Below are 14,947 nucleotides of genomic sequence, written 5' to 3'. Positions count from 1 at the left end.
ATGCTCAACTGAGCCTCACTATCCCAGTTCCATATGGATTCCGTCACCCCCAAGGTGTTCCATGGGAGGTAGACTCATGCCACCGTCTCTGCAACTCTCTCTGTTGCCGTCCTCTCCTGTTTTCCTGCTTCTCTTGCTCTGATTGCCACCTAAATGGTCTGTTCACTTAGCCACAGGTGGCTCACAACAGTGCTAATTTGGCATCAGGAGTGAGACAAGGTCAAGTTTACCGTCAAACTACAATTACATAAAAACACAAAAAATATAAAGTCGAAATAAAAGCATGCAAAAGCCCAAATCATCACAATAAAACAAACCATGCAAAAAGGATAGCTACAAAACAAGACTTGCAAACAAGTAAATACATAAGGCCGCTGCAAAATACAGTTAAAGACATACAAAAACAAAATAATTCTCACTTTACCTGCTCACATATGCATGAGATAAAATGGAATGACAATAAAACGTATTTATCTCATAGAGCTAATCTTTAGATTTTGTTCTCAACTTTGTATCCAAAGCAGAAAAAGAAGTAGCCAGTTACTCGCGCACGACAAACCTTGTCAGCAGGTTCCAATCCTAATTCAACAGACGACAACGTTGTCTATTCTACAATCCAGTAAAGGTGAGTGTAATTGTGGATGCTAACTACCCAGCACCAAATGGTAGGAAGACAAAATTAAGCGATTATCTGGTGAAGTACATTTAGTTGCTAAAGTTGGTAGAGACCAAACCAAAGCTACAAGGAGAATTAATATATTGGACTGTTGAATGTTTTATTGCATTTATCTATTTTATTGTTTTTAGTATTTCAATTTTATCATTTATACTTATTATGTGCATTAATATCCAATTTTTTGTACTGGCTTATTACTGAATTGTATCTGCTTGAAAGTTACTATACACATAATCCTTTTCTGTCTCACAGGTGACTGAGAACAAAAACACCTTCCTAGGGAGAGGCTTAAAACTGGTACTTTACTTTTGCTATTTTACATGTGTAAGGAGAAAAAGTATGTTACAATTTCCAGGACTGGTGTAGTACATTAGTGGAACTATAATAATATCTATAATAATATCCAGTATCCAAAATTCACTTTGCAAACCAATTGATGTTTGACAATCAAGCACAGAGAAGTCAGCCAAAGAAGAGGAAACACAAAGACCACATTTTTAGCATCTACAATGTTTTTGAGTGTCAAATGGAGTGACTGCTCAATGGAAGATTATAACCATGAACAAACCATGAGACATCTTTCAATAGACTCACTGACTGACTGAATGCAACAAAGTCAGAATGAGTGTATTGACAAAATGTGGTACTCATTTAGCTCTGGTGATTTTGTGTCAGCCATGGACATTCCTTGGTTAATTAAGAGAATATGTTCTATTATTATTACTTTTAGAACAGGATTAGAGACAGTGACAGTGTGATGTTAGGGTTATGAGATGAAAATATGGAATGTAGAAAACATAGTTAAGCACAGTACAGTTTATGTTGTATATTGAAACTCAGTAAAGAAAGCATAGCTTAATAACAGCTAAAGCAACATTGCAACTGGAATTCATTATTCTTTATTCAATAATACAGCTGGGGGGTACAAGATTAATTGGGTAGGTGAATGGGTCCCCAAAGAAGCTAGAAAAGCTTATAGGTGGGGGCCCATGATTCAATAAAAAGTAGTGGTACAAACTATAGAATACACAATTACCACAAACAATGATGGCTAGTTGTACGCCAAGGCGCCAGTACATACATTACATACACATACAATCATACATATACATCCCAGTAGTCCATGAAAAAAAAAAAAAGTTTTATATTAGATGTAGGTTAATAAGAAATATTTTTTTAGTTGTCTTTTAAAGTATTGGAATTATTATTTATTTATGTCTGGCTATTGGCAGTTTTAAGTATCTGGACTGACATTTGTATCTTTATTATCAACCTTCATCTAAGGGCTTCTGCTAATGTGCAGCATCAGGGTCTATTTTTAGAGTGAGGGGTTTATCAGTGTGTGACAGTTAAACCACATTGTTCCATATGTCATGTTCACACATCTGAAGATGCCGTTTTTCAGAACAGAGCTACTGTGGTCAACAATCAACATGATGCTGTTATATTAGTTTGACCTGGAGCGGACACACTGTGTGACAGATCTATTTATGCATGCGCGCCACATTCATGTCATATTAAAGGTGCATCAATTAACCTTTTCTGACTTTTAAATAGTGTTCATGTCAACATCAAAGTCATATACAAATAGAAACTCATTAAAATTAGCTAAAGTCCTTTGTCTCAGGCCATTAAACTGAAATGTAATGAGTTAAACAATTAGGTGATTGCTATCAACCCTTACCATCCCTCTCACATGATTTGAATGTGGTGTTACGCAATCCTCTTAAGTTTGGAAAGTCTGGAAATATCAGTATCAATAGATCTGTCATTTCTTGTGACCACTGTATATATCACGAGATGAAGTTTCTCAGGGGTGAATACAGGTCGATATTTTTAGGTTGTTTAAACCACACCATTTCTTTAATTCTATTTATCTGAGTGTTGAACCATGACAAGCCCTGTGCAGAATAACCACACTGTCTCTACAGCTCAGTAAAAAAGGCAGTGGGTTTGTTTTAGAAACAGCAGCCACCCGCTTCGAATGTTATCATTGGATTGAATGGGTGTTATCAGTGGTTATCCAGCAGCTCATTCAGAGAAATTAGGTCACGTACCTTGGTTTTTGATGCTACCAACTGTTGAATCTTTGATCTCTTAAATATAGCTAAGCTGTACAGACCTGCTAAACTTCTTGCAGAAAAGACAGACAATTAAACTGTAAATGGTAACTTTAATAATGAGATTAATACCCTGCTATGTGTGATGTTATTTCCACTAATGTAGAATAAAGAAAGAGCTCTGGAGTGAAAGAGTTTCAAGTTTATTCTGTTTCTGGACATTCAGCATGACAAATAGTTCTTTTTTTTCATCTGTCCGGTCTAAATATTCACACCCAGAAATAAGACAAAATGTTAATGCATACAATATGTTTAATAAATTAAAAGCAGGCAAACAGTTTCATATTTTATGTTTTGCACATTCAGGAAGTGCCATGTGCTCAGTGCTCGTAGTTTTATGTATCCAGTTTATTTAGTGTTAGAGCACTGCAGAATGTTTTGTTTTTGAAGCTTAAAAAGCTATGAATTTAATATCCTACATGGCTTTAATAGAAAAATGTATTTGACGTCGTGATGCATCAAGATATCGAATTGAATCGCTAACGTGATAATCGTAACAAATCGGCAGATCAGTGAAGATTCACTCCTCTAACACACACACTCCTTTGGCCACAATATTTAAGTTTTTTTTTAAATCACAATATTACAGTACATTCAAGAAGGCAACATCAAGTTGTCATTAAAAAATACACAAATATTCACAAACTAATTGCTTTAATCAAAAAGCCTGACAATTTTAATAATTTGCATTCATAACGTTGACACCTAACATGTGCCAATGTTTTACTCATGTTTGTCTCATTACTGGTGAAAAAAAAAAGATATATATATATATATACTGTATCTTTATCAGCACCAGAATCTAAATCTAAATGGCTAAATAGACTGTGTCGTCACTTGTCATGAAGTTTTTGATCTCCTTGTTGTGGTACTGGCCACTTTCTGCCATCTTCACCACTGACTGCAGCTTGTTCTCAATATCTTTAATGTTTTTCTTAGTCCTCCTTTTGATGGTCAAGTTGATCTCTCTGGTTTTGCAGTTCCTCTCTTTGTTCCATCAGTGTTTTAACCAGCTGTTTCCAAGCTTTCTCCTTTCGCTTTCAGCCTCATGTTACATCTTTGTGAGTATAACAATTTTGTTGAATTTTCTTTGCAGGTATGCGGTGTTGCATGATGTAAAGAATGTGTGAAATTGAGCACAGACAGGATTGAAAATCTTAAAATGGTTTATACACTTTGCACTGCATAGGGAACATTCTACCAGTAAACATTATCTGCAATGCAGATCAAGGCTGTAAATGCCATGTTGGTGGATAAAAGTGGTGTTAGATGCCCTCTCCTGGTTTTAAAAAGGAACCTGCTGTTGAAAAGCTGACAATACAGTCCCCCTACTTTATTTGAATGTTTTATTCATAATTTGCCAGACAAATGTTTACTTATCCATGCTTTTTAATACATGTTGAATTAATAAATTACAAACACATCAAACTCAACTTGATCAAAATCACAAAACAATAAAAAAGGTATGAGAGGGTGGATTGGTGTTGGGTAAATCTTATTCCATTCTTTTTTAATGATCTCTGATTGTAAAGGTACATTTTTTCATGTACAAAATGTATTCTATTTTTAATCGCCATGAATTTAGTTTTTGTTGGATTTGGCTGTTTCCATGTCCCTGTCAGCGGCTTCATGGCCATCACAAGCAATAAAGAAAATCATATCAGCCAATTTTATCTTCACAAGTAAATTAATACCCACAATATTTTCTATTCTTGGAGGTTATTTTAAGTGAAAATAGATACTTAAGGGGTTTTTAACCTCATCCCAAAATGGTCACACATTTTATCCTTCTTTCCTAATGACATCACTATGACCTCATCAGGGGTATCTTCTCAGACTTGACAGTGCTCCTCCAGAGCCAGAAGAGACAGTATATGTGTGTTTTCATATGTGGAGTTGGTCTAAGCATGAGTAAACTAATCTTAAAATGCTCATAATATGCTTGTTGGCATTATCCCTTAACTTTATTGTGTTATATATCTTTTTTGTGCATGTAATAAGCTTCCAAAGTGAAAAAGCCCAAAGTCCACCCCAAAGGGACTTACCATCTCCAACATAAAACACTGTTAAACCAAAACCCCCAAACAGCTCTATTGTAGTCCAGCCTTTACTTCAGAGATGAACATGCATAACACATTATAATGCCGGTCTAGCTGCTAGCATGGCACACCCTCATACTCTGCTTCTGACTGGCTAGTACTCATTACCTAGCTACAGGCATGTGCAACTCCCAACAAAGATGGAATAAAAGTGTGATGCCTCACACTGTAGCTACAACAGAGAGCTCAACACACAGGGTGAAAACAGGCGCTGCAGCAATGTGCAGTACAACAAAATATATAGTGTTTTTGAAAATTAAATGTATTCTGATAACCTCTAAATACAAGTATGAACCTGAAAATGAGCATAATATGAGCACTTTAATAAGTTACTGTAAACTGGTGTGCCCCTTTAAAATTATTTGTTATACTGAATACCAATATATAATTCCCATGCATTTACCAGATTTGGTGGTTTACATTTTTAAACACTAGCTCTGACAGTTGACCAGCTGAATTAAAAATATGTTTAACCCCCAGAGTTACTGAGACCTTACAGATGGTTATAATGCTATAAAAGGATGTAGCCTCTAATCTGCACAGGAAAAGGAAGTACTACAACTTTACCTTAGTTCATATTTAGCTAGGTGTTAGTCTGATGATCTGACAGTCAGCAGCGAGGGAACATGGAGGTCACAGCATTCTGCATCAGACTGTGTGAGTACTGAGACTGGCTCCAGTTTTACTCTTAAATCAATTCAAACTAATAACTGTATTTCTGGGCTCTATGGTTGTGTAGTCTATCTGAATAATACATATTACTGTTAGGATTATTGTCCTATTTTTAAGACTCTTCTTTTTTAATTAATTTTAATTAACTGTCAACACATGTTTCTGTCATGTTTTGACAGTAGCTCAGAATTATTGTACCTCAAGAGATGTATTTCTAATACACTGCTCTCTTCTTTTGTCCAAACAGTGGTGAATGAACTGTTGCTGCTCACTGCTCAAGCTCAGAGCAGTTACTATATTCAGAAAGCTGGTGAGTTGAGGTTTGGTATAAAAATAAACATACATTTGTATAATCTTTGAACATGTTATTTGCATAATTTTTGTCTTTCTGGCACTTCAAATGTGAGATATATTGTATTTTACAGCTTTACATTACTGCACTGTGAGTATATATTATATTTGGGAAGATATCTCTTACTTTATTCTTTCCTTTTTTTCTCTGTCAAAGATGCAGATTTCCCTTCGTATTGATCCAAACAGACTACAGTTCTTTGAATATGAATCCATCTCATTTTATTGTGAGGGGTTTCCGCGGTACAACGGAATGGAGAGTGATGAAAAAGATTCTCTCGAATACTACTCGATGGGCTACATCGAAAGGGTTCTTGAACATTAAAGTAGCCTTTGAATCACACAGTGGAGAATACTGGTGTGAAAATGGAGAGGGAGAGAGAAGCAACAGCGTTAACATCACGGTTACTGGTATGTTTAGCAGACACTAACTTGAGCAATATTTATATTGTTCAAAAAATGGCAAAATGTGGCTAAAAGCTCCAAAAAATATAGAAAGTGGAGCATTAGTTAAGAATGTATTTCTCAAAGTTCATTTTAGATACGTTGATGCACTTTGTAGCCCAGTGCAAATAGGAACTTTAAGCATACTTACAGAAAGATACGGGGTCACCTGGCTGCCAAGCAGAAATGTCTCATTAAGTGGACCCTCATCAGTGTACACTTACCTTACTGCACTTACTGCATGATTGATAACAGTGATTTTGTGTTGTTCAGCTGGTGATGTGATCCTGAAGAGTCCTGCTATCCCTGTGATGGAACAACAGACTATCACTCTGCGCTGTAGAAAAAGGTGACATCCGACAGCCTCGCAGCCGATTTCTACAAAGATGGCCACTTCAGTGAGACTGGATACACAAGCCAGATGACCATTCACAATGTTTCCAAGTCCAATGAAGGACTTTACAAGTGCAAAATCAGCGGATTTCGAAGAGCATCACCAGAGAGTAGGCTGGCCGTCACAGGTGAGACATAACAGTAAATATATTATAAATATAAACTATAAATATCATCAGTAAGAAAAAGATCCAACTTATACTACATTAATTTTAATATTCTTGGTATGTATGATATATAACAAATAAGAATTGCAGAGCTTAAAAGTTGCAAGTTAATTCGCGAGGTTGCAATTCCCATTACAGCGCATAATACCCAACGAGATATCAATAATGTTTCGTAGTAATCCATCTGATAGTCAATTTATTTCGGTGTTGACCAAAGACTAACATTGTCATCCCAAAGTTAGATTGCAGTCACCAGTACCTGTCGCTTAGAGAGAAAAAAATGTTTTAGACACACAAAAAATCAGTACTACTACTTTCATATCTTGACAAATTTTGACCTAGTATTGTTTTTCTCTTTGTAGGCACAATTCTGATGAACTGAAACATTATACATGTACTCACAGACTGCTATCTTTTGTCATGGTGTTACAGCACGTGTTACTCCCACACCCGTAGAGACAACACCTCAAGGTGGACAAGAGTCTTCTCCACATCCTCTATACCCTGGCTCCATTCAGCTCTCAATCCTTTTACCGGTTATCTCCTCTTTTTGTGTGTGGCAGTGTTGCTGTCGGTGGTGGGACTACTTTGCTGTCGGGAACATAGAGGTACAGAATTTTTTTTTCTGTGGAACAAAATAGAAAGTATTCTTTGTGTCATATAGAATGGCTTACTAAAGAAGAAAACAGAAGACAGCCTAAAAGTACAGAAAACATAGTGTACTAGTAGCCTAAATGTAACCATACCCTCCCTTACCCAAAGGTTTTAGTTCTGTGCCACTATATTTAACTTGCCATAAACAGTCTTTCATTAATGCAGATACTGATAATTTAAAAAAAAAAATGTTGTAACTGCACATTATCAAGAATTGTCCAATATTGACATTAGAGAGTCGCTAATAGGTTCGGTTAAATGTTACACAAATCTACAGCTGTAACCGTGAAAACGGTATGTGTAGGTGACAAATGCGTATCCCTGCCAATTTACAATGAATTGGAGAAAATCTCCAGTCAGCTGATTTTTTTACAATTTCCAACAATGACAATGCACAAAAAAAATTGTATTCACAAAGCTTCCTTGGAGGTCATTGAACGTGTAATGATGAAAAAGCAGATGTACAACTTTACTATTAGTTCTCAGATTTTGTCTATTTCTCCATTTTCCCTTTTCCATGTAGTTCGCGTGTTTTTCCTCTGAGATGCCAACAACAGGATCAGACTCAGGTAAGGATCAAACATTAGAGGAACACAAAGCATTTATATAGCATATTACTGTGATAGAAATATATTTAGGAAATAAGTAATAGGTTAGTATAGTAATAAGCCTATTATCTTGACTACCTTTCTTCTTATACTAATGTAATCTCAGTCAGTATTGTAGTATCTCCAACTGAGGCTATCACTCGAGAAAACGGGTTAATTAAATCACTTAATCTGTAAAGAATATTATTTTTAAGTTTAAATGTATACATATGTTTTAACAACTACTACTAACTACTTATGTGTAAATATAAATTTATAATTGTAATTTTTAATTTGTTCCATTTTGTGAACATGCCAATGTAGCTGAACCACACTGGCAAATATATGCTAATATCCGAGAACACAGGGGCCGAAGGTACTTCTTTGACTTGATCTTATTTTGATTTCATAATACTTGATTTGTGTGATTTGTTAATTCATGTTGCGCATAAAGCTGCTTACAGATCAGCGGTTAAACCTTGGAAGTAGGTCCCAGTGCATATCGCAGAGACTTTATCCATGCCAAAAGTGCGCTTCCTCCAAGATGTCTCCATGGCACAGCCAGTACAGAGCAGTTTTACGAGCTGATCTTTTTGGGCAGCTAAAGTCGTTCTTAGCTTTAAGTTAACCACCGCTGCAGTTATGTCTGCAACTGTGGTTGGTTAGGGTTTGTGACATAATTGGCTTTTTTGTTACAAAAAACAAATAAAGTACAGATATCACATGTGAAATGTTTTCACATGGGTCTTTTATTAGAATAGTACGATTTCTTAGAAAGTGTTATGCAATAGTGGAAGTTTGGGATATTCAGAGAAAACTCACTTCCTTACTGGGGAAAAGAAAAGATTACCCTTGTTATGACTGGGGACTGAAGTTCTTTCATAAGCAAGATTGTATATAATATTGGGACTAACAGAAATATCAAAATGGCTATCATCAGCAAAACATCTTTAAAAATAAAAAAATAAATCTATAGATATTTATCACCTGTCTCAACCAGTAAACATTATCTACCTACCTACTTAATAATTTCTAGTTCATAGTGTTTTAATATTAATATTTAATTACGTTGGGAGAGGAACATTTAAGCCATTTAAGATTTATCAAACCCTTAATTCCAGCCATTACATAAAGCAAACATGCTTGCGTACAATGATACAAAGTACATTCAACATAAACAAAATACTAACAAGGACAAAAAATAACATACACAGAAGTTAGGATAATGTGTTGTGTCATAGCAACATTTTATCTTGTTGTCTTTGTATATTCTGGGTCTCTTCAGGTCGCGAGAGCCGAAACACTGAATATTGACTGAAGGATGGAGGAGAGACTCTGTTAAAGCTCGGTTGTGTGTGCAGGATGGCCTAACATTGTAAGAAAAAATCAAATCCTCAATTATTTACAGGCTGTGGAAACAGTATTAACAACATGTGCTATCTAGTGCAACACCAAATCCAAAAGCTTTCAGCCAATAGCTCAATCTTGTTGAGTCATTCTTCATCAATCAGTGGATAAATGCAGCATGGACCAATCTATTTTGCTTTGATACACTAAAATACATGAAATAAAAATAAATGCTTTATTTAAATTCTCACAATGGAAAACCCAACATGCATGTCCACTGCTATGACAATATATTTTAAGACATTTTGAGTTGCAATAACACTCTGAAGATGCTAAAATAAAATCAGTAACTCCAGAGCATTGACATGGGGAGGCTTTGTAACACTGGTAAAAATAGAAATGAGTATATAAGTATATAACAGGAGTACAACATTATTACTCATTCACTCAGAAAATATATTTCTGACACATGATGACACATTGTGTTCAGTGAAGAAATTCTCACCAAAGACTTAAAAACATAATCACAATTATACAACACATTGTAAAAAAAATAATTATATTACCGCAAAATATTTCATTAAAAATTATCTGTGTGTTTGTTTCTGGGCATGGTGTCTGAAGTGGATTCCACAAATTAACCCCTACAGTTATAAACCCCGATACTTCACTCAGTTTCGCCAGATTGTCCGTTCACCTATGTCCTATTGTCTTGCTTTGCTGTCAAATTACCTTACTGATATCTAGTTTCTTGGCCGCCGGTTTGCCACTCTGATGAGAGGAGACTCAGCTCACTTGCTTTGTGCAGTGTTTTTGGACCAGTATTTGCCAAAGTCCCTCAACCTGTCCACCCCCTTCTACAGGACCAAATCCTTGCACATGCTTTCTTAACTGATAAATAAACCTCTTGTCCTAATTCCTAACAACTGCCTATGTGTCTGCTTCTGGATCTAAGTATCACTGACCTTAACAGAATTATAATTGGCTATATTGCACTGAAGAAACACTAACTTGCTGAGGGGGTTACAGTAATATGCCAAAATATTAACTTACAAATATTATCTACATGTATTGTACTTTTAAATCGCGGTAATGTTAGCTCACATGCACAAAACTAAGCTGTAGGTGCCATTGCATGTTTTTCTTGGTTATAGTTTAATATGACATAATCATTAATATCACTCTAAATTTGAATACATTTTAACTCAGCCTTCATTAGATGGACTAGAAAAGGTTTCACAGTTCTGTTACCACTTGGTGTGGTTATTATCAGACTGTCAAAAGCAGAAAACGTTCATACAGTAACCACAGATGAACGGCTTGACTATTTTCAAAAGGCCTGCTTTGTATCTTGTTCTATGTTTAATTTTAGATACTACTGATGCTGGTGATAATTTAAGCTTCTTAGACACAAACCACAAAAGAAAGAAAGCTTGTAGAAGCGCTGTTCTCATAAACCATTCATACTTATAGCTACAAAATGTAAGCACCACATAGGGGGAAGGTCGGGGTGGATGTTTGGGTGATAAAAAACAGGGCTTTAAGGCATGGAAAGTGGCGTTCATGTCCGGAAGATGTTAAGGGGAAAAACAAAAAGCTTCACCCAGTAACAAGAAACAGTGTTCCTGGTCGGAGTACTACTTAAGAGGACCATTTTTAAACCAAAGCACAATCTTTTTTCTAATCTTAATTAGTCGTTTGGTGCCTAAACATAACTCTTTTTGCTGCATGACAGTCACCTTTTATCGACTAAACTTAACTGCAACGGTTCACATTGCTCCATACCACGTTTAAAATTGTATATTAATTCTCAGCTAAATTTAATTGTAAAGACCGCTAGATTTAACTGTCATGTGACCGGTGGTCACTTTAATTTCATATAATATCATAGAAATTGTTGTGCAAAAGTCTTCGTATGGTATCATGAGTTAGGGTTGAGTTTTGTTTTACAAGATGTCTCCCACATATACATTAAGCCAAGAAAAACAACTCAAAGAGAGAGGACTGTTCTAGCCATTTTATTCCTAATGTGGGTTTTTTATTTGAGATTTTGCTGTTGTGTGTTGCCTTCTTCCAATTTCCTGCCTACCAGCCGGCCTCTTGACTTTCTCTGTTCTAAGATTTTTCTTTATTTAATCACAAAGATCATCCTGCTGCTCATCCATTCATTCATTCTGGAACCTGGGTTCAAACTAGCCTGGGAAAACCCTGACAGACTTCCGGCAAATTTGAGATTTTCAAGTCAGTCCAAGAGCCCATTCAAGCCCCATTTCAATTTTTCCAATTCAAGGCACCAATCACAACAAGCAAGCAGCTTTTTTTTTACATTCAACATTATGGCTACCGGCGCAGCAACCCATTGATAATGGTCTCAGACCATGCTACGTCACCCGGGTCGCTGGTCTGATTGGTTGTTAAATTGCCCAGAGACATTTGAGCGGCATCCGTTGGTGGCGCCCTTTGAAATTAGCTGTGATGAATCTTCCCCAGACCCACTCTCAGTTACAACTGAGAAGGGTCTGGTGTCAACTCCAGGCTAGGTTGGTAGTATAGTATAGTATCCTGGATACTATGCATCCTGATAAAGAGATCATAGAGAGATAGATTGATAGATTTGCCTCATTTCTCTAGCTCCAAACTTAGTATCACCTTCCCCAACCACACTTTTCAGCCTGACTCAAAGCATCTGATCTCCAGTTTTGTAACTGCTTTTACGACATTGGTAGAAGCCGGTCATCTCAAGGAGGCCTGGGCCACAGAATCCGGGTGCTCCGCTGTCAGATGACCTGTTGAAGGAAGGTTTGTCCACTATACAGGGCTGTTCCAATAGCTCTAGATACAGATTTATTTAAAGTCTTACACAGACTACATTACTCCAAAACCAAACTTAACAAGATTTTTGAATCAGTTTTCCCTGTGGCGAATGTGGTATCTCCAGTGGCGGTTCTACATTGAATTACACCCTGGGCGAGCCCCCTTGAGCGCCCGTGCCAAAAACCGTTATTCATAGGAGGGTTACATAAACATGCTTACACGCCTTACGCAAATGTGTCATTACACATTTTATTGATCTAGCTTTTAGGGAGGAACCATTGCGCTGCTTGGTTACTGCCTCAAATTCTATGCACACTTTTAGTTATGACTTGTTAAACTATTGTCAGGAAATAGAGTTGTAGCAAATAGCAAATGTTTGTCTTTGAAACCTACAGATTTGAAAATTGAAAATTTTGAGCATCAAAGACTTCATTTCCTGCATTCTGACACACTTTATGCACCAATTTAATGTGGAAATACCTTTAACTAGCCTATGCGCAGAAGAAAAACATGATAATTCAAAATAATAATGCAAAGTATGTTGTCGCTCCCCCTCCCATTTCCCCTTCTACACAGCACTGTGCACGGCATCTCCTCAGCAAGCCGGGCGCCTGCAGCTGCAGGGGTGCCAATTTGCCAATTCCCCACACAGTGAAATGATAGATAATAGAAAACTGCTGCTGTGCAGAGGATATATCTATATCCTCTGCCTGCTTCCAAACGCTTTTGGGGGTTTTAGGGGGGCACTTTTTACACGTATTCTGGCACTGTCCAGTATTAAGTAAGTTCTGGAGTGTAATATTTAACTGTCTTTCCAAATAATCTGGCTATTTTTGGTTGCTCTGACAGTATAGAGGCCCTTCCTCTCCATCAAAAGCAAATTAATAGAGCAGGCATGCTTGCAGCAAAAAAAAAAAAAAATCACTTAATTGGAAGTCTCCACTGTCCCCATGTTAGAAGATGGCCAGGATGGAACAGATTTGTTTGTAGCAGGGGGAATTCACAGGGTCACCCATTTTGAATTTGCTTGATGAGACCTAGATGGCTGATTGGTGTGTTTGCTGCTGTGCTAAACCCTTGATCTGAGCAGGTTTTGAACTTGTACTCCGTTGTCCTGGCAGCTCTCCAATTGACCGTTCGCAAACCCCGCCCTTGAATGGTCCTCGTCCAATCCTAGCTCAGCAACTGTAACTAAGGAGAAGGACCCCGTCAAAGATTGCCATTTCAGCAAGATGGTGAAACGATGCGCCTATGGCACCTGCAAGTCTGACACAAGTTACCCCAAAAGTTTAGAGGGAGAGGTTGTTTTTTTGCCTTTCCAAAGCCCAAGACCCAAGCGGAAAGATGGCGACAATGGATTAAGCAGTGTGGGAGACCTCACTCACAGCTAAATGCCTAGAAGATTAATAAGCATAGCTACATATGTCTGCTCGAAGGTAAGTAAAGCTAGCGAGCTAACTTATATCAATTATCAATAAGTAGTTTAAGTAGCTAAGTACATAAGAAAGTAGTAAAGTTAGAACATTAGATACTTTATTATTCCGTAGGAAATTCAGGCAGCCTGATAGCTGTTAGCCTGTCAAGCACATGTTGTTATCGATATCGCACAGATAATTTAGCAAGAGGTTGACGGTCATTGAACATATCCCTCCACTGCATATTGCAGCCCTTTCTGTCGTGCCCTGGAGGATATGTCTGCTGCATTACTCCAAAACCAATCACTTATACCAATAGGTATGGAGCTCAACCCAGCCATGGCTATGTGTCCATGCTATGTGGTTCTCAATTGTTTGACGGTTAGTAACAATAACTATGGGGCGTGGCTTTTGGCGAACGGTCAATTTGTTTTTGTTCTGTTGTATTGTTTTTGTTCTGTTTTTGGTTGCTGTTTTGTCTGATTGGTTGTGTGACTGTGAAAAATTGTAAATAAAGTATAAAAAAAAGAATACAAGCAAAACATAGGTACATAAAATCAGACAGCCATAAAAGCCCTTCTCTAACTAAAAGCCTGTTTGCATAGCCAAGTCTTCAACTACTTTCTAAAAGAATAAACAGAGTTTGAACAGCGTAAAAAGAGAGCGGCAGTGCATTCCACAACCTTGTTGCCACTGTTCGAAAAGATCAATCCCCACTGGTTTTAAAATGAGTGCAGGGGACCACTAACACCATCTGACCTGATAACCTCAGACTCCGGGAAGATGTGTGACGCTGTATCAGGTCAGACATATAAGGAGGCGCTTGTTTGTGCAAGGATCTAAAAGTAAGGACCAGAATTTTAAAATGAACCAGTGAAGTGATGCTAAAACAGGTGTGATGTGCACTCTTTTGCTTGTGTGAGTTAAAAGCCTCGCGACGGAGTTCTGAACAACATGCAGATGCAAAAGCTCTTTCTTGTTCAAACATATAAAAAGACTGTTATAATAATCTAAATGAGACGAGATAAAAGCCTAGATGATAATTTCCAATTCAACCTTCCACATCAAAGTTCAGCACCAATTTTTTTGCTTGATCAGCGGGACGCTACTTTCAGGGGCAACCATTTCTGTCTTATCTGGGTTCAGCAGCAAAAGTTGTCACTTAACCACTGCTTGATGCTAGTTAAGCAGTTTATCAAGGACAACAG

General features: G+C 37.2%; 1 protein-coding gene across 1 annotated transcript; it reads left to right on the top strand.

The window, feature by feature from the left end:
• The first annotated feature begins 6,075 nt into the window (after positions 1 to 6,075).
• On the top strand, positions 6,076 to 7,304 carry LOC120572554 (low affinity immunoglobulin gamma Fc region receptor II-a-like). The gene is given in 5 exon segments (XM_039821880.1): positions 6,076 to 6,150; positions 6,152 to 6,329; positions 6,636 to 6,701; positions 6,704 to 6,883; positions 7,285 to 7,304. Coding segments are annotated over 5 exon segments (519 nt in total).
• Positions 7,305 to 14,947: the final 7,643 nt, after the last annotated feature.

This window comes from Perca fluviatilis, chromosome 14 (assembly GCF_010015445.1).
Source record: "Perca fluviatilis chromosome 14, GENO_Pfluv_1.0, whole genome shotgun sequence".
NCBI lineage: Eukaryota > Metazoa > Chordata > Actinopteri > Perciformes > Percidae > Perca > Perca fluviatilis.
This window is presented reverse-complemented; position numbering and strand designations above follow the sequence as displayed.